General features: G+C 43.2%; 1 protein-coding gene across 2 annotated transcripts in view; it reads right to left on the bottom strand.

Annotated features, from left to right (window-relative positions):
* Positions 1 to 295: 295 nt before the first annotated feature.
* ano1b (anoctamin 1, calcium activated chloride channel b) overlaps positions 296 to 25586 on the bottom strand; it is a 49121-nt gene continuing 23830 nt past the window's right edge. For both annotated transcript variants that reach the window (XM_089127970.1, XM_089127971.1), the window contains 13 exons: positions 22865 to 22947; positions 22409 to 22480; positions 21744 to 21818; positions 16955 to 17156; positions 9904 to 10015; positions 9499 to 9556; positions 9318 to 9418; positions 9090 to 9232; positions 8701 to 8853; positions 8382 to 8434; positions 2919 to 3103; positions 2746 to 2851; positions 296 to 2594 (listed from right to left, as the gene is read on the bottom strand). In XM_089127970.1, the coding sequence (XP_088984096.1) occupies positions 2370 to 2594; positions 2746 to 2851; positions 2919 to 3103; positions 8382 to 8434; positions 8701 to 8853; positions 9090 to 9232; positions 9318 to 9418; positions 9499 to 9556; positions 9904 to 10015; positions 16955 to 17156; positions 21744 to 21818; positions 22409 to 22480; positions 22865 to 22947 (1568 nt within the window). In that variant the 3' untranslated portion in view covers positions 296 to 2369. The remainder of the gene's footprint in view (positions 2595 to 2745; positions 2852 to 2918; positions 3104 to 8381; positions 8435 to 8700; positions 8854 to 9089; positions 9233 to 9317; positions 9419 to 9498; positions 9557 to 9903; positions 10016 to 16954; positions 17157 to 21743; positions 21819 to 22408; positions 22481 to 22864; positions 22948 to 25586) is intronic.

Here is a 25586-nt window from a genome sequence, read left to right as displayed (position 1 = left end):
GCTCACTGAAATAGACTGAATCAACTGACTGAATATGTCACCTGAATCTGACTCTTTTTGTGTCTGTTTTATTAATAAATGACATTTAAAATTAATTACAGACATCCTTACATTAATCAAAGATGATATGATCAGTCTTAGAGAATATTTAAAGAAAATTGCAGCTGTCCAGAATTCTGATATTACAATCCAAAATACTTCCACCAACAGTATACTAAATTACTTAAACGATATAATTACAACTAAATTACCAAAAACTACTAAACTATCCTGAATGGTGCAAACGTCAGCAATACAACATTGACAACTGAAGTAGACTTTATTTCTGTTTAGTGTTACATTACAGTACACAGCAACACAAATCACTATAGAACATTGTGTTTCTGGTTCAAGGCAAGAAAACTGAAGATAGCATATGCATTCATTTAGTAGACATGTAAGGCAGTAAATAGTAAACATCATACTTTAAAAAAAAAACAACAATATGATTGTTCTGCTTGATATTTAAGACCATAAAAATATAACAGCACAGAAATGGTTTATCTTTGGAGTTTGAGAGTTTGTTTGTGTCTTTACATGGTTCTTTGTGAGGCTAAGCTGAGTTTGCTTTTACAATCCATATGGTGCAAAAAGTAACTTTCGATCAACCCCATAAATCTCAGGACAGTATACAGATGCTTTAGAAATCTAACAGTCTTTGTGTTTTTTGTTGGTTTTTTAATGATTCTGTATAAAAGCTAAACATTACTGGACTTATCATGGAATTTGTGGTTTTCAAGTCTGTTACACTCTATGAACAAAATGTGACTAATGTTCCGCAAAGTTAATGCTTGCTCAATGCACAGATAATGAATATCCTATCAAGCACCATTAAATATGAAAAGCGTCAAATGTACAAAAGACTTAACGGTAAAATACCATCGTACAATGAATGTGAAAACATGAAATGTCAGGTACATTAGATTAAAAGAATTAAAGGCTCACATACAGAAGATTCACCAAAGGCCGTCCACTTAAAAGAAGCTTGAACGTTTCAAAATTCTAAAAACTAATATAAATAATTTTAATTTAAACTTATAAGGATCAGACTAGGATCTAATTGCATCGTGGCCTCTGTTCTATTAATTAAAATGTTCATTAAATGAATCAAGTTCCTATAGGTCCTTGTCTAAAGATCCTTTCCATTTCTCCCATATTTAGGCTTTGTTATAAACTAAGGATGGGAGATATTTTCAGTCACATAAAACTGCAAACAAAACAACCAGAACCTTAAGGGTTGAAATAAACCATATTAAATATTACGTTTCAATAAAAACATCTAGCAGCCCTTTTTATGGTCAAAATAGTAAAGTAATTCAGTTCAGGATTTTAATCCCTAAGAGCATTTTATCATTGTATAAACACAGTTCAATTTGTTTTAATGTGATAGTTTGTATAGATTACTCATAGGCTAGAAACATACTCGGGTATGTAAACGTGAATGCTTGACCAACGCATTGCAAGGGTTTGGTTTCGTACCGTACACACTGTAACATTTTATCTTGCTATCAATCTATGGCAATAAAAGCCTATGGTACTCAAAGGGGTGATCGAGTTATAATAGGTTAGGCTACTCCAACATTACAGGCAGGTAAACTGCTTGACGCTGAGAACCGGCTGCATTATGAATGAGCATGAACTCAAACTCACGTATCCAGAAATGTTTTTGTTCTCATACTTGCGTAGAATATGTTTCAGGCGCTTTCCTAGCCAACAGGGAACGTTCTCAGAACTTTGTCTTATGTCGGGGCAACTTCTTTCAAAGTTATGAACAAGCGTTCTTTCAGTAACGTTAATAGAACGTTCATTCAAAGTTATCTGGTCTTTAATAACGTTCTTAAAGCATTCGCACAAAAACGTTTTAGATGGACATTAGTCTAACGTTTTTGAAATGTTTCTTGAGAACTTTCAAAAGTAACGTCGCCATAATGTTTGCAGAATGATACGATGGAGTATTTCCTTAACATTCACGTAACCAAGAAAAACGTTTTAGAAACATAAAAAAACTGTACGTTTAGAGTGTTGAGAGAACATACCAAATAACGTTTTCATAGCCTAATGGGAACGTTAGCAAAACGTTCTTAGGACATATTTTGTTAGCTGGATTTCGTCATTTGTAAAGTTCTTGGTGGCTGTAGCACATCTTTTGAAAGAGAACAACTAAGGGAAATGAAAGTGATAAAAAATAAGCATTGAGCACATTCATCAGTGTGAAGAACTGTACAATATGAAGGCAAAGGCAGTGTGCACTGGCGAGAGGCTTTACTTTAGACCTAGCGGCACGTCTTCGTCAGGGGAATGTAAGGACAGGAACTCTGAGGCTGCTGACGTCAGTAGGTCGGGCAGGGTGTGTGCGATATGGAGCGCGAGCGCGTTAGAGGACCGTGACGCATCTCCTCGCTCGTCACGCTGTCCTCGGTCCGTGTCTTTCCCTGCTCCTCCTTCATGAACAGATCCATCATGAGGATCTTCTCCTTATGGATCTGTAAACTGATGTCTTTGGGAATATCTGGGATTATCCAGTCCACAACATCGCTCATCAACATCACCACGTTCTGCACAAATAAATCACCAGAGCTTAGCATGATTTTAACTGGTGTTCTGTACGCACTTGATTTCCGAGCGACTGATTGCATTGATTTAAGGTAGCACTGCCCTTACACTGTGAGCCTCGCACAGATGAGCCTTTAGATATTAGACACTCACCTGAAAGACGATGACAAACGCTAATCTGGCGGCCAACACAGCCCAGAACTCCTTGGAGATCTCATACGGCGTCTGGGACCACGGAGGCTCTCTGTAGTCTTTATACCTGGAGGAGAATGTCATTAAACGTGTGTGTAGAGTGGTAATGGAGCTGCTCTGGTTGCACTTCATACCTGCAGATCTCCACACGGAAGCCCAGGTGGAACGGCTCCAATGGGGCGGTGCCGTTCTGGAAGTGACTGACATTAAAGTAAGACAACGTGTGGTTGACAAAGCCGTGCATCGAGCCGTCTGGGCTGTACATGTACTGATAGACCAGCCTGGGAATGAAGTCTGACGTGATGGAGATCACAAATGCCTGCAGGAAAGATGGCAGTTTATAAGAAGATTTCGACATTTATAGTACAAAGGTGTTGTATTAATGGAAGCAGAAAAAGTAAAAAAGAAAAATAGAAAAATACTATGTATGAACTAATGAATCATGATGAGTGTGTAGAATCTTTATCTTTTAGAGTTTTACTACTTCTACAGTTTTACATCCTTAACGTGACTCGTGGTCATTTTTGACTTTAAGTGAAGCTTGCCCAAGACAGGAACAGTGCAAACATAAACTGTTGTAATGTGACTTTTAGAGTATTTGTGTAGTAACTCTACTTTATACTGTTCTGCCTCCACTTTCTAGTTTTAGTTAGTTAATAAGTTAATGGGTGAGTTCACCCAAAAATGATGTCATTAATTCGCCTGGATGCCAGCTCGATCCATTGAGGAGTAATTATGATCAGGCAAGAAATGAACGGGCCAATCAAATTGCCAGGGCGGGCTTTATACTGTACGATGATGGACAGATGATCTGCAAGGACGTAATCATCACGTTATCAAAGAGTGCTCGTCAAAGATGACTGCAGCTGGAGAATTGAGATGTATAGATTCCGCTGTCGTGTCTGTTGTAAAATAAATCGACAGCGCATTCATTTTAATAGACCAACAGAGAACTGCAATCAAGGCATTTGTCGATTGGAAAGATATTTTTGGCGTCCTTCCAACATGATTCGGCAAAAGTGTAACTTATCAGCTGGCTCTGACGGTCGTTAAGAAGATGGGACGTAATGAAAAGCCTGTGGTCGTTGTGGTTTCTCCTTTGGTCGCACTCATGGAGGAGTAAGTAAAAGAAGCAACACTCGTTATTTAACTTCTAAAATAAGTAAGTTCTGTTGTTGAAAACTGCACTATGCAAAGGAGTTGACTTACTGCGTTGCTCTGATTGGTTGTAGGTTTACCGACTATCCAATTGAGTGCAGAGGTTTTTTTTTCCTGGTTCGGTTAAGACACGCCTCATAATCAAAGCCCAAAGGAGCGATATCAGACTCATATTCTTATTAGAAAATGAGTATGACGAAGTCAGGCTAGTCATTAATGACTCTCCCTCATGTCATCCCAAGCCTATCAGACCTCCGTTCAGACAGATTTAGTCCGAGAGATTTCTGTCCCTCCATTGAACATGTCTGTACGGTATACTGTCCTTGTCCAGAAAGGAAATAAAGACATCATCAAAGTAGTCCATGTGACATCAGTGGGTTAGTTACAATGTTTTGAAGCATCAAAAATACATTTTAGTCCAAAAATAACAGAAACTGTTCTGTTGTGGATCCGCGTTCAGTGCCGCTGCTGACGTAAGATGCGGCTGACGTGTGTCTGGCGCGGCTGAGCTTCGGTTACAGTCTGAGGTAGACGCATGCTGTACAAAACAATCTTCACAAACATGTCTAAGGATTTCAACACACAGGAACACTTGCATTTTTTGCCCAGCCATATTTATTTGAACCCGAATACACGGACGCACGAGGCACACGTCAGCCGCGTCTTACGTCAGCAGCGTCACTGAAGGCGGATCCACAACAGAACCGGAAGACAATATAATGCTGAATAAAGGTGTAGTTTTTGTTATTTTCGGACCAAAATGTATTGTCAATGCTTCAAAACATTGTGACTAACCCACTAATGTCACATGGACTACTTTGATGATGTCTTTATTTCCTTTCTGGACAAGGACAGTATACCGTACACACGTTCAACAGAGGGACAGAAAGCTCTCGAACTAAATCTAAAATATCTTAAACTGTGTTCTGGAGATGAACGGAGGTCTGACGGGCTTGGGACGACATGAGGGAGAATCATTAATGACATCATTTTCATTTTAGGGTGAACTAACCCTTTAAAGTGAAATATGGAAAAAGAAATTGGTTGCACAAACATTACTTACAGTACAATTGTGTTTGTCAAGGTATATATCTGGATCCTAGTGCTACAATTTTAGTTTTCAATGGCATTAACTCAGTATAGACTATAACTTTATAGTTAATTCAATATAATATGGTTAAAATCAGTGGTCATCTAAGTGGGAATCCAAACTGTAAACTGCAGTGGTCTCAAACTCAGTTCCTGGAGGGCCAGTGTCCTGCAGAGTATAGCTTTATCCAGGTCTCGGTGAGAAGGACTGCCGATTGCCTTGGCCAGCGTAAATGTCACTCAGGACAGTTGATCCAACTATCACTTGCCCGATTATGCCAGTGCTGCATCACGAAAGAGAACTCAATTCAATACTGACAGAAATTTTGCTTCCCTTTCCTTACAAGTGTCTTAGTGCCTTCTCAGGGACCACTACATTGTACTGACACGTGCCAGTCTGGTGTGAATCACAAGCACAGCTATGACATTAGCAGCTGAGAACCTGGTGCAGAGCCCAAGTCCACATCACAAAACCTTTCAAATGTGAGTGGAGAGGATCAGCCCGTCACATCACACACATCTTGAAGGGATACTCCTGACAATTAGGCTTTAGAAACTTCAACAATCCTTGTTGAATGAGCTCTAACAGCCATAGTGAAGGTTGTCCAGAAGCCTCGTTAGCAAGTGAAATAGACTCGACTATCCACTCGCTCAGCATCTGCTTGGTCAAGGGATCTCTTTCATGGGCGAACCAAAGAAGACAAATCACTTGCCTGACTTTCTCAACAAGGCAGCTCTGTGGACATTAGTGTCAATTTCTCTAACTGGACACACTAAATGCAGCTTCTCCTGGTTTGAACTTGAAAAGGGGGAGGCAGAAACCTGCAGAACTATAGGAAGTTGCACAATAGTTGGTACCTTGGGCCCATAGCCCAGTCTCGGGTGTAAGAATGCCTTCACCATTCCTGATGCAAACTCTAGGCATGACGAAGTAACTGGAAGGGCCTGGAGGTCTCCTAATCTTTTCATAGAAGTAATGGCTAAGACAAACACAATTTTTAGAGTCAGAAACTTGACTGGAGCCATCTTCATGGGTTAAAAGGAAGCCAAAAAGGGACTTTTCAATACAACGGCCAGATCTCAGGCCGGTGCCCTCGCGCAGACTCAAGACACCACAGAGGAAGCGTTTCACCAGCGGATTCCTCCCCAATGACCCATCATCCAAGCAGCTATGGCCTCCATGTAGACCAGGGTTCCCTAAACTCAGTCCTGGAGGGCCACTGTCCCTGCAGAGTTTAGCTCCAACCCTGATCAAACACACCTACCTGTGAGTTTCTAGTGATTCTGAAGACCTTGATTAGCTCGCTCAGGTGTGTTTGATCAAACTCTGCAGGGACAGTGGCCCTCCAAGACCGAGTTTGGGGAACCCTGAACCCTGAGACCAGCGGCGAACCGTTCCTGCAGGATCTGGGCACCAATCATCCAGCTGATGATTCTTGCACCATGAAGCGAACACTCTCCACTACAGCGAATTAAGTTTCCTCATGGAGGGAGCTCTGGAGTGAAGAATCAGTTGAGTGACCTGAGTCTATGCGCTGTGCCCCTTAGAGGCCAATCACACAGCTTCCAGCTCTGGAGGGGTTGAAGGATTAAACCCCCACCTGAAACAAGAAGCCCCTTCTGATCAGAATCCGTCGAGGAGGAACATTTCTTCAGGTCTGAGAACGAGACTACTTGCAACTTACAGCTTTTTTAGCGAGGGCAGAGAGGAATAAACCATTTAATCTGCTGGCAGGTCAACGTGCGACTACATTTCTCTCCAAAATGGTATGAAATTCATTTTTATTGAATGTGGATGATTTTAACTGTGGCAAGATGATTGACAGGGCAGTTTAAACAGTGACAGTTTGCACGTAACCAAGCGTCAGAGCGTCCTTTAGACTCACTTATGACCAAGTAGTATGCCCCGAAGCTTGCATACTCTTCTGCTCCACACTCAGTATTTACCTTTTCTTTTCAAAAACAGTATACTTTTAGTAGGCAAATTGGGACATAGCAGCTAATATTGTTTGGTCCCGGCACTCTTTATAGCTTCCTGGTTACGATGGTCCCCCCATCTGAGATATCCCACCATACCTCAGGACGCAATCGCAGAAGAGACGCTCTTGTACAGTGACGCAGCGTGGGTTTCCTCGAAAGGGAACTTCCAGACAGATGAGTTGAGTCTCCAGAAGCGGAGTTTGAGACCACTGCTGTAAAGGGTTCTTTAGTCTGTGAATACTGTTGCCCTATTTGGATTGCACTTGTTTCACATGGGGACATAACGTGATTTCAACATTTACAGGGGTCAGTCAGTGATTTTATTGCTTTCCGAAACTAGAATGTTAGTGTTTTTTTCTAGTAAAAATTCCTGGTGGAATTACAGTCGAACCCCAAGATCGTCAGGAGATTTAACTGCCGTCCAAATCCACATCTCTGAGATTATAAGAGAGGATCAATCCTGAATCATTTTGTACATCTTTCTGTCCACTGCAGAGCATCGTGCAATAACTGTTGCTCTTCGTGGTGATAATGTGCACACATTTCAAAGACGTATTACTGAAATGCTGGAAACCATTTAAAAGAATAATATTATGCCACTGATCCACTACAGTGAGCGGGAGCTGTTAAGAACAAAAAGAACAAAAGCGCACAAACTTTTCAAACTATTTCTACAACTTTCCATGTTTTTTTAAAGGACATCCATCGTTTTGAGAGATAAAATGCTATACAGAAAACCATTTAGACGGTAGCATGTCAACTTTCCTATTTTTAAACAGGGTATTTAAATAAAAACAAATAATACAGAGGATATTATTTTACTATTGTTAAAATAAGCAATAACAGTCATTTAGTATATGTGAGCAGCGTGTTCCCAGGTTCATGGGACACAGAACACAGAAACACAGGTGCATCCAGACTTATATTTTACAGACGTCTCCATGAGGAACAGTTGTCATCCGAAGGTCTTTGTGGCGAGCAGGACGAGTGGCGTGAGTGGTAATGAGCGACTCCTGTGAGACGCAACGGTCGCGCATCTCTCACGGAGGCAGTGAAGAGAGAGAGAGGAACAGGCCTGAACTTATGTTGTGTTTGGTTTCTGTGGCCAGCAGTCGTCCGTGAGGCGCTGCTAGCTTTACTTTCATTTTGTATTTGTTTATTTTATTATTAAAGTCTTGAATATTCACCGGTTCCCGCCTCCTCCTTCCCATAAAAACGAACCCCGTAACAGTCTTATTGACTGAGAAATTTTCAAGTTGACATGCAACTTTGACTAGTGCCAGGACAATAGAAGTAATTCAAGTTTGGGCGTTCACAGGTAAATGTGATTCGCTAGCATTAGAAGGACCAAATAACACAAACAGACTTACATTGACAATAACTGCCACTTTCGCGACTCCTCTGAGGATATTATACCAGATTCCTGTAAAGACATCATGTGTTGTACATCAGTGCATCAGGACTTTGAGGTGAACCTCTTATATATTGAGATTATGTAAAGGAACATCTGCAGGAATATTCCTGCTCAATAATACAGTCTATAATTATATTACATTATTTTTCTCAAACTGGAGGACAAGTTCAAATGTTTTAAGAAAGTGGACAGAGATGCCATGGATGCTTATCACAGAGCTTAAACTGATAATATAAGATTTATCGAATGATTGTGAGAAGTGTACGTGTACAGACCGATGTCTTTGCTTCTGGCTGCATCTGGTCTTCTGAGTTCTGCCACAAACTTCTTGGCATCCAGACGTATTTCAATGATGTTGTTGAGGAGGGCAAATAGAGGCGCCAGCGGGAAAGATGCCACAAACAGAGTCACAAAGCCAAACTGGATTACTGCAGGAATGGAACAGTAATAATTACTGCAGTAATATAAGAAACAAGCCGTCTTCATACTGCTATACAGCCGAAGCTTTATTACAGCTCACGAGCCAGTTTTCTGGTCTTAGCTTGACCAGTATTAGCTCTTAATGGGAATTGAGAAAAGAACAGCACCATTCTGTTCCTATGAAATACACACGAAAAAAGAGCTGCGATGACGAGTTTGTCTTGTGAGCGTGTAAGACACTCACTCATCTCCATGTACTCGGGCGTGAGGCCAGCGAAGGGCTCCAGGAAATGATCCGTCTCATAGCGCTGTAGCTTCTTCTCATATTCCTCTTCCTGGAAAGAGCGTCTCTTGGATTTAATGTATCTGATCAGCTTCTTCAGTTTACTGCAATAAAGCACATACAACCCAAACCATGGCAATGCAAACTGTTCAGCATGTCCATAAAGCAGTGTGTGCTCGTTGTACTCACGGGACGCCGATCTCAAACAGGTTGTTCTGGATGAGCTGTTTCCCGAGCATTGTGATGCTGAGCTGAATGCAGAGCTCCATGAGGCATCCGCCGTGAGCGCACTGATCAAACACATCAAAACAGCCGTCAGTCACCCGCCGCACTCAACCACAGCGCGTGTGTGTGTGTTCATGACTCATACCTCCTCCATGCGATAGGACTCGAACACGTAGAGATAACTGCCTGGACGCCCACCGAGCCTGTGCGGAAACACAGCTATCAGCGTCAACACACTCACATGCGGCACACGTCTTCAACAAGCCGTAAATCAACAGACAAACGCACATGCAGAAAGACAAGTGAGATAAAACTTCTCTGGAAATTATGGAGGCTTGTCTCCGCAACAGATTAAAAAAACTGATTTCTCACAAGACTGACGTTTTTCTCGCAATTACAAGATTATATATCACAATTATGATTAAATATCTTTCAATTTTGACTTTGTATCTCAAAATTCTGCCATTTTTCCCACAATTCCAAGTTCTACAGTATCTACACGTATGAGATAAAAAGTTGAAATTAACAAAAAAAAAATATGAATACCCACCTGCCTCTGAAAAATGCGATGTATATGATGGGAGTGAACGCATTCACAAACTTCAGGATGAAGGTTTTGAAGATCAACCTTTCTTCAAAGCTCTTGTCTGTTTTAGGAACCTCTGAGAAGACCAACACAAGACACATGATTGAAGTAACCCTTGTGTTTTATGTTCTGAACTCTGGCGCAAAATGAACCTTTGGTCTAATAAAACATCGGTACCTAGTCGACCATTCTCTGAGATTTGTTTTCATGATAATTGAATGTAAAGATGTTTAGATTATAATGCTAGTATATGGGGGCATATAATAAGTAAAGAGAAATCGCTAGTTAATACCACTAACAAGGCTCAAAATAGCCCCACACATAATGAGGGTCCCTACATGCAAAACGTTCATCGAACCACGAACGCCGTGCCAAGTGAGCTGAATGGCGTTCGCGGTTCGACTAGTAGAGACTGTTTTCCAAAGATTGCGCTGCCTGTATACACGAAGTGCACTGTCTTTATAAAATATCTTCTTATTAAACTCTCTGTACACTTACACAGTTCTCAATGCTTAGTTTTGCATGTAGGGACCCTCATTATGTTACTGTGTTAGTGTGGGGCTATTTTGAGCCTTGTTAGTGGTATTAACTAGCGATTTCTCTTTACTTATTATATCAGGGTTCTCAAGTTTTATCAAAAGCTTGGAGTGAGATCACATGCAGTTAGGGGAGGAGCCTAAATGAAGCCCCACCCCCCCCATCACCGCCCCCCAATTTTACCCATTGTTCATAATTAACCAGCACAAATTGACATTATAAAAATTGGTAAATCTCATAAATGACAGAGCAATTCATCACATCAAAAATAGCCTACTCTTTAATGTTATATTAATAAAAATATTTTAAAAATTACAAAAATATAACAAATTGCTCCAAACAGTTTGGAAAAACAAATCTTTTTGCATTTTGAATGTGTCTGGTCGCAATGGTATAATGATTTATTGTGTGGTGGGACATTGTGAACAAATGGGCATATTAGAATATTAAAGTGTGTGTGTGTGTACACAAATATCTTTTTGCTTTTTCCCTGACATCTTTGAAAAATACAAATGCAATGGCAATAATTAATGTATGTTTAATATATTACCCAGAGCACTCTGCTTTAATACATGTAGCCTTAATGTAACTAGAACTATTAATACAGTATAATATATAATTTAAAATAAAATGAAGAAATACATCTTCATTCCTTCCCATACCTACCCACAAACATTTTCCTTATATAGGCTATTCAGGTAATGTAAGCCAAACTGAGCCAAAGCTTCTGGCCTGGTTGCAAAGTAGTTGTAGAGTTTTTGACTGCATCAATAATAATGTATACGATGGGCTACATATTAAATGTTCTACACTCTTAGAAGAAAAGGTTCTATATAGAACCTTAAAAGGTTCTAAAGCACTACGTAGGCTATTTGGAACCCCTAAAATGCAATGCATGAATGATCACAAAATTCAAGAAAAAAATGTGATTAATCAATATCACACGAAGAGTGCCATTTCAGTTTTTATCCTTCAAAAATCAGCATAAAAATGGGATATTAAGTTACTAAAACAGTTTAATAAACGTCTCAGGTTACAACTGTAACCTATGTTCCCTGAGAACAGGGAACGAGACAATACGTCGAATGACGCTATGGGGAACGCCTCAGGCGTGACAGGTGTCTGAAATCAAATATCAACTCACAGTAATCAGGTTGACCGGCGACAGCCCGTGCATCATCAGCTTGAATGATGAGCGCGTCAATCTGGATGTATAAGAAGGGCGCCTTGAAACCGTGACAACATCCTATCGTCTGAAGGGACTGTTGCAGGCAGGCCCCGAGGCATGGCAACGAGACGTATTGTCTCGTTCCCTGTTCTCAGGGAACATAGGTTACAGTTGTAACCTGAGACGTTCCCTTTCGAAGGGAACTCAACAATACGTCGAATGACGCTATGGGGAACGAAATACCCACTCCGCCATGCTGAGGGGAGTGCATGCCGAAAGGCAGTGACAACTGTCAGAACCAGTAATTCCAAGAAACACTGAAACCACTCACCCTATGTTACATCGGGCTGTCAGTGACAGCACTCCCTACCGGTCATAGCCCAAGCTAATGAACCAAGAAAAACCAGAACGTAATAACGTGAGTAAATCAGGGCCAGCTCAAAGGCTTTAGGACCACAACTTCAAAATAGAAGGGGTCCCTTCTAGGGAGTGTGGCTAGGGGGCCAAAGAGACCCCCAGCCAGTCACTATTCAGGAGAACACTCCTCCTGAAATGCCCCCAGGCTGGCCTGGTGATCTGTACTAAGACACACAGTCTGGCCATAGCCTGTCCGTCCAAGACAGAGCCTCTGGAAATTGCATAGAAAAGGCATCCAAAAACTGAAGGCCCGCGAAGCTGGCGGAAACCATCGAGTTTCGGATCACAGAGACGGGATCCTCCGGAGAGTGTGACTCAACCTCGAACCAATGGGAATCGTACACTCAATCCACGAGTTTCCACCCAGTGCTCGCTTTTGAGCACTGAGGAAGTAAGAGAGGGATCAAAAATCAGGAAGGTCAAAGAGACCTAAGACCTGATGACCCCATGTGTGGGGAGCTCCGATACATGAGGGCTCATGTCAGGAAGGCCGTACGTTGTGCGGCCTGAAACCCAACGACCACAGCATGTGGAAGCTCATCCTTCAGGAAAGCCAGAGGCTAGAAACCTGACAGACCCACAATGTTGGGCTACCTCGAAAAAGGTCTAATCAGACCTAAAACCACAGTTGTGGGAGATAGCTTGAACAAGGGAAGTGCCTGTCGTAATGTATTGCGACAAAGACACATCTACAGTGGGACCCAAAGTGAAGAACCGGAGTCTGAACCACATAAGAAGGGACCGAAGCATACCGCGCGTGACCCTCACCATATGAAATGGATTTTAAAAACTGCACAAGACATCTCGTCAGGTGACTTACCACAATAATAGGTGAAGTATGGGTTTGTGTACTTCACTCTGAATTCAGGAAGGCCTGTTGAGGCCTGTAACCTGGCGTCCACAGTGTGTGGGAGCTCATGGCCAGGAAGGCCTGGTAAGGCCTGTAACCTGGCGACCACAGTATGCGGGAGCTCGTAACCTGGCGACCACAGTATGTGGGAGCTCATAACCAGGAAGGCCTAGTGAGGCCTGTAACCTGGCGACCACATCCGGTGGGAGCTCGTACTCAGGAAGGTCAGTGAGACCCAGCCTGGTGTACCTGAAAAACCACACCAAGTGGGAGCTACTTCCAGAAGTTAGCTCTTAAGAACTCTTAAAGTGGGAAAGACCGGGGTCTGAGCCACATAAGAAGGGACCGAAGCATACTGCGCGTGACCCTCACCATAAGAAATGGATTTTAAAAAGTGCACAGGACATCTCGTCGGGTGACTTACCACAATAATAGGTGAAGTATGGGTTTGTGTACTTCACTCTGAATTCAGGAAGGCCTGGTGAGGCCTGTAACCCAGCAACCACAATATGTGGGAGCTCATAACCAGGAAGGCCTGTTGAGGCCTGTAACCTGGCGACCACAGTGTGTGGGAGCTCATGACCAGGAAGGCCTGGTAAGGCCTGTAACCTGGCGACCACATTGGGTGGGAGCTCGTACTCAGGAAGGTCAGTGAGACCCAGCCTGGTGACCACAACCTGTGGGAGCTTACTCCACCAAGTGGAAGCTACTTCTTCCAGAAGTTAGCCAGAGAAGGGCGTCCCTGTAGCCAGTGACAGGACGCCACTTAAAGTGGGACCCAAGGGAAGACCGGGGTCTGAGCCACATAAGAAGGGACCGAAGCATACCACGCGTGACCCTTACCATACAAAATGGATTTTAGAAAGTACACAAGACATCCCGTCATGTGATTTACCACAATAATAGGTGAAGTAGGGGTTAGTGTACTTCACTCTGAGTTCAGAAAGGCCGAACTTGAGGCCTGTAACCTGGCAGCCACAACAAGTGGGAACCCATAATCAGGAAGGCCTGACAAGGCCTAACACCCGATAGTCCCAATGCATGGGGAGCTCACATTCAGGAAGGCCGCTGAGGCCTGCAGCCTGACATGTGAAGACTCACCACTACAACTTAGCGACCACGAAAAGTGGGGGTTTCACATTCAGGAAGGCCTGGTGAAGCCTGCAACCTGACATGTGACAACTCACAACCAGGAAGGCCAATGAAGCCTGAAGCCTGGTGACCACAGAGTGGGAGCAAAGTGCTCAGGGAAGGTGGTGAGGCTGTAGTCTGGCTACCGCATCATGTGGGAGCCCACATTCAGGAAGGCTGGGTGAGGCCTGTAAACTGACTACCACAGTATATGGGAACTCATAACCAGGAAGGCCCCTTTGAGGCCTGTAACCTAGCAACCACAATGTGTGGGAGCTCCTCACCAGGAAGGCCTGGTGAGGCCTATAACCTGACCACCACAGAAAGTGGGAACTCATAACCAGGAAGGCCCCTTTGAGGCCTGTAACCTAGCAACCACAATGTGTGGGAGCTCATAACCAGGAAGGCCTGGTGAGGCCTGTAACCTGGCGACCACAATGTGTGGGAGCTCATAACCAGGAAGGCCTGGTGAGGCCTTTAACCTGGCGACCACAGTACGTGAGAGCTCGTATCCTGGTGACCACAGTATGTGGGAGCTCATAACCAGGAAGGCCTGGTGAGGCCTGTAACCTGGCGACCACAGTATGTGGGAGCTCATAACCAGGAAGGCCTGGTGAGGCCTGTAACCTGGCGACCACAGTATGTGGGAGCTCATAACCAGGAAGGCCTGGTGAGGCCTGTAACCTGGTGACCACAATGTGTGGGAGCTCATAACCAGGAAGGCCTGGTGAGGCCTTTAACCTGGCAACCACAGTATGTGGGAGCTCATAACCAGGAAGGCCTGGTGAAGCCTGTAACCCAGCGACCACAGCATGTGGGAGCTCATAACCAGGAAGGCCTGGTGAGGCCTGTAACCCGGTGACCACAATCAGTGGGAGCTCATAACCAGGAAGGCCTGGTGAGGCCTGTAACCTGGCAACCACAGTATGTGGGAGCTCCCACAGATGTCTCTCCGTGGCCACCATAGCACCGACAGAACAGCAGCTTGCTTGGTGGCCCGGAGTCCCGCAACAGATCGGTCTGGTAGGCCTGAGGACCACAAGGGCGTGCAGAACCGCACCTGCCTGACCTGCTGCCGTGTACGCTCTGTCATTCAAGCATGAAGATGTCTTGAGCAGCTTGGATGACAGTGTCAGAGCTCTTAGTGAAGAGGACCAACCAGAGACGAGATAGTTAGCCAACGTCTCGTCCACTGGCGGCCTCGACACTTATCCGTTCTCCACGGCTCCCTCCACAGCAGCGAAACTAGCCCGCTGATGCAGATAGAGACGTGAGGAGAACGGATTCTTCCATACCCTCTCGATCCCAGCGTGGAGATCGGAAACGAATGGAAGGCTCATCCGGGCTGGTGGCTTATGGGTGGGGAGGAACCAGCCATCCAAAATACCATGAGCGGGTTCCTCCCAGACGCGCCTCCACTGCAACAGCAATCTGTCTGAGGCGCGCCCCATAATGTCAACCAGCTCAGCGTACACTGGGCAGGAGGGCTGAAATGATTCGGTCTCAACCAAACTGACATCCTTTTCTATGTATATATATATATATATATATATTACAGCCAACTCCTGCCCTGCCCAAAGAGAACAGTTACAGATTCACCAAAGAGAGAGAGCGCTCATTTTCTCTCTTCTTAGATGTTCAACATTAATCTGTAACTCACCCTCGTCAGCTGGTAGATCATCCGCGAGGTTAACGCCCCTCTCCCGATAATCTGCCAGCTCCATCTGAAAGCTCCACGAGCTCAACCGCCACTGAGCCTCAGCCCAAGCGGGAACCGGAACCGCGGGGTTCAGATGCCGCGCCCACTTCCCTCGAGAAGTGGGTCAGACGAGAGCAGAGAGTTCTGAAAGGAAAAACTCTCAGTTCGCGCAAAAAACTCCCTCGAGAGCTTCCCGCTCTCAAATATCTGGACACAAGTCGGCACACTCGCGCAAAGTGTTTCTCCACGTCTCTGCGCGTTTAATCGTTGATACTATCACACAGACAAACAGTCCCTGAAGACGAAAAGATGTTGTCACGGTTTCAAGGCGCCCTTCTTATACATCCAGATTGACGCGCTCATCATTCAAGCTGATGATGCACGGGCTGTCGCCGGTCAACCTGATTACTGTGAGTTGATATTTGATTTCAGACACCTGTCACGCCTGAGGCGTTCCCCATAGCGTCATTCGACGTATTGTTGAGTTCCCTTCGAAAGGGAACAATAATTTAATTACAACTGCAAAATGTTGCAGAATAATGTAATATGTGAATGAATAATAGCCTATAAAGAACCTTTGTACCAAAAAGGTTTTTTCTTGTCATTATCATCATTTTATTGCATAAAAGGTCCTTTGCAGTTGAGTAACGAACCCTATGCTACATACTGTATATAGAACCCTTTTTCTAAAAATGTTAGACGAGCTTTCTTCCCTTCTCCGTCACAACGTGTGTTCGGCGATTGTTGTTGGTTACCTAGTACGACGAGAATGTTCCGTCAACTTTGGTGTGTTCGCGGCGCACGTCTGTGTTGCCTAACGATTAGTAATGAACGCAGTCTGTCTGAGAGATACGTGCTGGCGGCAGGAAACTTCACTGTGTGCCTATGGCTCGTATACAACATTATATATAAAGCTTGCAGGACATCTTTTTTTGACGTTGCCTTTTCAGCCTGAGAAATACCCGGTGTGGCGTGTGAGCGTGTGAACTGGTTGAATTGCGTGTGTCTCACGCCCAATGCGTGAGAATTGAGAACCCTGATTATATGCCCCCATATACTAGCGTATACGCTAAACAGTTTTTAGAGATAAAACTCTTTACATTCGATTATCATGAAAACAAATCTCTCAGAACGGTCGACTAGGTACCAATATTTTATTAGACCAAAGGTTAATTTTGTTCTCCTTTAAGCACTGCTAGACGAAGCGACCGACCGAGGACAGTGAGCCAGCGCGCCACGGCCCCGTACACTTCGTCCAGGATGAGGATCACCACCAGGTTGATGATGGCCGCGGTGGTTTTAACCGTCAGCCTGACGTTGGAGCGGGTCATGGGGTTCGAGCTCATGGCGAGAGCGGCTTTGGTGGAGATCCGGTATAAAATCACCCCGAACACAATAGCAAACGTCACACCGATCTGTAAAACAGTGAGGATGCATTTCATTCAGTGTGTTTTCAAGCACATATTTTAAATGAAGACAGTGAGTATGAGTACACAACTGAAAGCACAACCAGAGCAACACCAGCATTAAATCGGTGAAAAACAAGATAAAATGCTACGCTCTCAAATGAAGCCATGATATGACGATGAAAGTAAGATTAAGTACTTACTATAGCAATTAGAGTAAAGCACAATTACATGCAACTAACCCTAAACCTGTAGTAAGTTCTTGTTGTTAATTAATATTACTCAGTACTTCAATTTAAATGAACACTGTAATGAATACACCTTAAAATAAACAGTATATCAAATTAATAATTGATGGTGTTGTTTATTTACAAATTATTGATTCGCTTCTCACATATATTAACGGAAAAAAAAAATAAAGTTGCTATGAATCTTTCAGTGCATAATCATAATTATTTTAGTTTAATTTTTGCGTTTGTCATTTTATTTGAATTAGTTTTTGTTTTGTTTTTTATCAAATGTTTTAACAGTTTTAGTCAAGACTCTCGGTGTGACTGCCCATCAGATTGAGAAGCTGGAGGCGTTTTGGCCCAGTCCTCGACTCCGAACTATTTCTGCTCATGTGTATTTTTAGGATTTCTCAAAAGCTTCAGTGTTTGACCGTAAGGTCGTGATTCTGGGCCAGTGTTTTGCTTTTGTTGCCATTTGTTTGAGATAACAGCAGAAGCCTGGGTATTCTGCTGGAGAATGTGTGACTGCATGATCAAAACAGCCGAAACTAACTGTGCGACATAACCGAGGATAAGAAAACAACTGTTCATTTTGTAGAGGTTCATATCAACTGTGGTGTATAACTGAGGTTTTTAGCACCGTACATGCCTCCTTTGGAAGGCTACTCAAGTAGCCCTTGGGGTAGAGCAGGGGGAACTGACCTACGATGGGCGATTCACAAGAGTCCCTCTGTTTCATTGTTGTTGGGTCTTGAAGAAGGGATATATGCTTATGATATATGCACACCCACCCCTTTGGGATGATCAGTGTTACATGACTCTTTTATCCACGCCTCTGGAGCAACTAGGGGTTAAGTGTCTTGCTCAGGGACACATTAGTGTCTCACAGTGGATTCAAACTCGGGTCTCTCACACCAATGACATGTGTCTTATCCACTGTGCCATCACCACCTCATCATGGGGTTGTGATGGAGAGGGTTCTGTAATTGCTATAGTAAGTACAGGGTTACAAACTGATGAGTATAGGTGGTTCGCTGATATCGCTCATCAGTTTGCAACACTGATCAAGACTGGTGCCCACTGAAGCTGAGCAGGGCTGAGCCTGGTTAGTACCTGGATGGGAGACCTTCTGAGAAAACCAGGTTGCTGCTGGTAGAGGTGTTGTGTGGCCAGCAGGGGGCGCTCACCCTGTGGTCTGTGTGTGTATAGTAATGGGGTCACTACACTGTCAAAGAGCACTGTTTTTCGGATGAGACGTTAAACCGAGGTCCTGACTCTCTGTGGTAATTAAATATCCCAGGATGTCCTTTGAAAGAGTAGGGGTGTAACCCCGGTGTCCTGGCCAATTTTGCCCAGTGGCCTTTGGCCATCATGGCCACCTAATCATTCCCATATAATTGGATTCATCACTGTCTCCTCTCCACCAGTAAGCTGGTGTGTGGTGGGCGTTGTGGCCCAATATGGCTGCCGTCGCATCATCTAGGTGGAGCTGCACATTGGTGGTGGTTGAGGAGATTCCCCCTTCCATGTAAAGCTTTAGCCATAAACTATAGTGAGTCCTGGATAAGGGCCTTCACTCAAGTCAGAGTATGAGCTAATCTCCCCTAATCAATCTGGCATCATTAAACGGGAGTAGAAGCTCTCCTTCGGTAGGATACTCCCTAAGAGCCTTCTCAAATACCGGTGAGATATGCCTGACGTACCTGAGGCAATGCGGGGTATTTTCTCCTTCGGGGCCGTATAGAGCTGAGGCCAGTCCCAGAAGAGAGGGAGCTCTAACAGCCCGGGCATCCCTTGCTCTAGAGCATAGGAGCCTGGGAATCTTTTCTATCATCAGGGAGTTTGGGCTTAGGGAACAACGCCATTATATCAGTCGCATGGGTAGAGTCAATGGGGGTCATTTTAATTTCTGGGTGAACTTTCCCTTTAAAGAACCCACACTGCTCGACCACACACACTCCATGCAGTGACTGAATGTTATGCTAATGTGTATCTATATGTGTGTGCGACGAATCGAGAGCAACAGATTAACGTCATGACATGTGATATACACATACACATCAAAATAACATTAAGCTAGGGACTACTTTCTTTGCGGCTGAGCAGTGTAAAGAAAGGGTAATATTATTATTCTGTCTTGTATTAATATAAGAAAAAGAGTAAACGGCTCTCAGACGGGAACCGACTCTCACCGTTCTCTTAAAGCAGTCGCTCATTGAGTCGAACAACACACATCACTACTGTTTCTGCTGATTCTGTTGCTTACTTGGGGACCACCGTCAGCCGCTAGAACGACCTGATGGAAACGCACCTAATTCGCCTTTTTTTTTGTTTCCAAACATGGGAAACGATTTTCTTCACGTTTGGATGGAAACCCAGCTAATGTTTGCTATACCACTATGTTTGTGCATATTCCAGCATAGTGAGGCAGGCGTTCCCTCAGCACGGTGGAGAGAGGCTATTGGTTCCCCATAGTGCCAATAGCAAGACGCAGCGTCGAGGTTCCACTTTGAAAGGGAGCGCCTGGTTCCCTGAGAAGGGAATGAGATGCTGTCTATGGCACCTGTCTGCACATCTGCAAGGTTCTGTCATGGACTGCCGTGTGCCAATGATTAATGGTGTTTGTTTAGTGCCTCAGACACCAGTCACACTGATCCCGTTCCCAGAGCGCCAATGCCCAGACGCAGCGTATCGGTCCTCTTCTCAGGGAACCAGGGTTACAGTCATAACCGAATTTCTTTAACATTTTTGACATTTGTCCTTTCTAAATAAGTCTTAATTTCTGACCACAAAATGTTGAATGATAGTGCTGTATATATGGTAAATGCCCAGTGAACAGATGTACATGATGCATGGTGCCCACTATGACAGATGTATTTTGGTGAACAGCAACAAATACATTAATAATACCAAGTTTTCCTTAGATCTCATTCTATTGAAAAGTGTATTATTACCTGTCGGGATCTCCTGGAATAAAAGACAGAAGCTGATATTCCAGAGGCAGTTGATGCTTCATCACTTTGGTCAGCCATGCTGATTTTTTGTTGTCATAAATAAAGAACACAACGACCTATAAAGAGGACAGTCATATAGAGTGATGGGCAAGGGTCATCGGTCATCACCCGTGGTGGTCTGGATAGTTAAATTGGTTTGTTAAGATCTCTAGTGGACACCATGCATCACAGGGTTACATGAAATCATAATGTCTGCCAAATATTCATATTCACATGCAGGATTGAATATGAATATTGATGTTCAGATGTGGGTAACACGTTACATTAAGCTTTCATTTATTAGCATTAGATATGTATATTAACATGAACAATTAACAATGATTTTACACCATTTATTCACCTATACAATGCTAATTTCAACATTTACTAATACAAAATAAAATGTTGTATCTGTTAAAATCAAAAATTGTGTCAACATTAGTAAATGAACATGAACAAACCTTAAAGGGGTCCTATTATGATTCCACTTTTTCAGCTTTAGCTAGTGTGTACTGTTGCTGTTGGTTGAGTTGCATTAGAGAAGACAGTGTTGGCGCTTTCTCAAAGAGACACTGTTTTTTACACTTGTTTGACCTTCCTAACTTAAAATTGTATCAGGAAAAAAACTAAAAAACATACCACTCTGAAGCGTCCTGTGAAATCATTGCTTGCAAAGTCTGAATTAAAGGATTAAACTTTTTAAAAATGCTCATTTACTCACCCCCATGTCATTGAACCGTTTGGTGCCCATTGAAGTCCATTATATGGAGAAAATCCTGGAATGTTTTCATCAAAAACCTTAATTTCTTTTCGACTGAAGACAGAATGACGTGGACATCTTGGATGACATGGGGTGAGTAAATTATCAGCCAAGTGATCCTTTAAATCCGTTCTGCTCGATCCTCGTGTAGGTTAACATTGTCAGGGTCTGAATCGGGCTCGAACTGGTTTGAAATTGACGCCATCATTAATATTTACAGCTGACTAGAGCTTGCGGTTCTGGAGGGCGGGACATTTCCTGGACACTTGCTAATAGCTGCCAATCACAACACACTGGGCCAACTAACCAATCACAGCACATTTGGACTTGTGCACCGAAATCAGTGTGTTTGAGCCAGACTGGGGAGAGAGGAGCTGTAATAAAATAAATATGTAAAAAAGAATGTGTTTTTTGAACAATCAAGCATGAAAACATATTCTAGAAACAGGCACAATAGAACCCCTTTAAATTACTGCATCTCTATTACTAAAATGAAGGTTAAGAAATGTTGTTAGCTAATGCATGAACTAATGTTAACAAATTAGACTTTATGGTAAAGTGTTACCCGGAGGTGTGGGCGGATGTATGACTTCATATGAAACACAAGCCTTACCATTAAAAGCATCATGATGAGGTTTGTCATGTACGCAGGGAATCGGTCTTTACATGTCAGCTTCTCTTTCTCTGGCTAAAGAAAAAAAAGAACAAGCTTTTCAGCACAAATATCTACTGGGCTATTACAAAGATTTCAGGTATTAAGTGTAGTTTACTGAAAATAAAATCATCAAAATTGAGTGACTTTATGCTTAAAACAAGAACAAATATAATATCCACCAATGGGGTCAGAAAAATAACTCGTTTTCCATTTAAATTTAGTTTATTGTTCTGACCGCATTGGCAGTTTCAGCAATACCCACTTCATTTTGATACATTTTTCAAATGTGTTCAGTAATGTTTTTTTTTAATGTAAGAATGTTTAGATATTTGTAGTGGACAACAAGTGCGAAACACTAAGGTGGACCCTCATGTCCTTCAGTGTTCACATCAGAGAGCGGTATTTTTAGTGTTGGCAAGCTTAGGGATCTAATTTTAACCTAGTAATTCCATGGTTATGAATATTTAAACAAAACCGATAACTATTAAATGATTTAAATAAAAGATGAACTCAAATTGCAAATATCATAGTCTACTGCTGTTCATTTGGGCAATTCATACTGTTTCAAAGCAGCTCCACAGAAATGCTATAGAGCATCGCAAACATATTTATCATGAAATCACCTTCTGGGATTTGTGGTCTGTCCTCAGAGATTTCTGCATGACTCTGAATTCATATTCGGCTCGCGGGTGATCCTGACGTAAACAAATATATATATATGACAGAACTGACTCGAAAACGAGAAAAGAGAGAAAGAAAGATAGAAAGAAGGAAAGAAAGAGAGAGAAAGAAGGAAAGAAAGAAAAAAAGGGAGAGAGAAAGAGAGAAAGATGTATGTCTTCAGGTGAGTGTAAAGCTGTCCGCATGCTTGAAACCCTGTGAAAGACTCGAGAGGAAAGCTGTGAGTCGTGGATAAAGAGAATACAGTCAGCGATCAGAGATTTTAATATGTTCAAACCTTCAGTGCTTCCTACAAACACACACACACATCGGGGAAGAAGAGGATGACAACATTAAATGACACTAGAGAAATGAGCTGTGGTGATCATGTGACTGTGTGTGTGGTCATGTGATCAGACCTCCTCGTCCTCGAAGCCTGTGAGATCCCACTCATAGTTGAGCCGCATCTGTCTCCGCTTCCAGTGCTCCATGAAGAACGCCGCTGCAACACACACACCAGCATTAATCACACTAACAGCAGCTAATGAACTCATCACACACCTGAGGAACTGCGCTAAATGTAGCAGGAACTGATCAAATATTAACGGTTGGATTATAGAGGTGATTAATGATGCATAATAAAGATATTTTCCTGTATTGGTCGAATCCATGGATGAGAATTCAAAAGAAAGTCATAAGAGACTTTCCAGCCACACAGAGCCTGAATGAAGAACAGTGACGATTTCTGCAGGACACTGTAAGACACACGATGCTCGGCTGATACTCTGTGATGTGTGTGTGTGTTGGACGAGCAGCATCTGTCGTGCGTCTCCTGCGCAGTAAATCTGGTGTGTGAACTCCTGCCCTGCGAATCGAGCCGAAGTCACGACTTCCTGTCCAGATCCCTGAGCGCTCGACACTGAGCAGAGCAGAGCCGTACACGCATGCATGATAAAACCCTCCAGACGGGAGATGTTTACTCTGAAACAGACAGAGCTGTTCAGAGATAGAGACACACACTGTTCTTACAGCTCCAGATTCCCCAACTAACAGGGGGAATTCACTAAAGACTTGCTAAAGTAAGCTAACTCTAGATGGCACCTGTAAGGCAATATACTGTGTCTGATTAACAGTTACTACCACATACTACAACTATAGCTAATATTCAACATACATACGCGTGTGTGTGTGTGTGTGTGTGTGTGTGTGTGTGTGTGTGATTGTAATGGGTAGGTTTAGCGGTCAGGTTAGAGTGCATGTGTGTGTGTGTACATATGTGTGTGTGTGCTGATGATTGCTTGAGGAAAGGCTGACAGTCGGATCAAACACAAGGCTACACTGATGGAGGAGCAGAATGGAGGATCTCTGGGTCTCAGGATCTCAGGCTCTCGAGAGCTCAGGATCTTTGGGTTTAGGGATCCCGGGATCTGAGGATCTTGGGATCTCAGGAGTTTAAGATCTCTGGGTTTAGGGATCTCAGGCTCTCGGGAGCTCAGGATCTCTGGGTTTAGGGATCTCAGGATCTCGGGGTTTAAGGATCTCAGGATCTCGAGGTTTAGGGATCTCAGGATCTCGAGGTTTAGGGATCTCAGGATATCGAGGTTTAGGGATCTCAGGATATCGAGGTTTAGGGATCTCAGGGTTTAGGGATCTCAGGATCTCAGGGTTTAGGGATCTCAGGATCTCAGGATCTCGGGGTTTAGGGATCTCGGGATCTCAGGATCTCAGGATCTCAGGGTTTAGGGATCTCAGGATCTCTGGGTTTAGGGATCTCGGGATCTCAGGATCTCAAGGTTTAGGGATCTCAGGGTATCGAGGTTTAGGGATCTCAGGGTTTAGGGATCTCAGGATCTCAGGGTTTAGGGATCTCAGGATCTCAGGAGATCAGGATCTCGGGGTTTAGGGATCTCAGGATCTCGGGGTTTAGGGATCTCGGGATCTCAGGATCTCAGGGTTCAGGGATCTCAGGATCTCAGGGTTTAGGGATCTCAGGGTTTAGGGATCTCAGGATCTCGGGGTTTAGGGATCTCAGGAGCTCAGGATCTCGGGGTTTAGGGATCTCAGGATCTCGAGGTTTAGGGATCTCGGGATCTCAGGATCTCAGGCTCTCGGGATCTCACACACCCAACTCCCCAGTGTTAAATTAACACTCCTGGTGTAAATATAGTGCAATGTAAATTTTACATTGTTAAAAGCGCTATATAAATGAGGAAGACTTGACTTTACTGTAGGTCCAACCACAGGGTGTTAAAAATTTGAGAAAAAAAGTTAATGAGATAATTAAGTGATTAAGTAATGATTGGCCATTAGTGGTGACACCTAATGTTAATGAAGAATCATTGAAGGAGAGAGAATCAACAAGAACAGAAAAAAAGAGAAACACTGACTACTGTCCTGGAACTACTGACTTCGAGCCATTACACATTATTGCACTTAGTATTACCAGTATGACTTTATTTCTGTCATACATCTACACACTGTCTTATTTATATTTTCAGAAGTTTAGATTGTGGTGTTTTATGGAATCTTTCATTTTATGTCACCATTATGGTGATCAGTGTTTGCTTTAGTTGGGCTCTTTTATTTTTTAGTTGGGCTTATTTTTTACTTATTTTTAATATAAGTTTTCATCTGGCCACTCCAACTCTGTGTTCCTAAAGCACATTTGTTGTGGCAAGAGAAACTATGACCAGGGCTGCGTTTCCCAAAAGCATTGTAAGCCTAATTTGATTGTACAGACGTTTTGGAAATGAAGTCCAGGTAATCATGGTAATGGCTCGAAGTCAGTAGTTCTTGTGTTTTTCTTTTTTTCTCTTCTTGTTGTTTCTCTTGCCTTCAATAATTTTTAACACCCTGTAGTTGGACCAACACTCACCTAAAGGATTATTAGGAACACCATACTAATACTGTGTTTGACCCCCTTTCGCCTTCAGAACTGCCTTAATTCTCCGTGGCATTGATTCAACAAGGTGCTGAAAGCATTCTTTAGAAATGTTGGCCCATATTGATAGGATAGCATCTTGCAGTTGATGGAGATTTGTGGGATGCACATCCACTCCCGTTCCACCACATCCCAAAGATGCTCTATTGGGTTGAGATCTGGTGACTGTGGGGGCCATTTTAGTACAGTCAACTCATTGA

Source organism: Pimephales promelas, chromosome 25 (genome assembly GCF_988280905.1).
Source record: "Pimephales promelas chromosome 25, fPimPro1.hap1.1, whole genome shotgun sequence".
NCBI lineage: Eukaryota > Metazoa > Chordata > Actinopteri > Cypriniformes > Leuciscidae > Pimephales > Pimephales promelas.
This window is presented reverse-complemented; position numbering and strand designations above follow the sequence as displayed.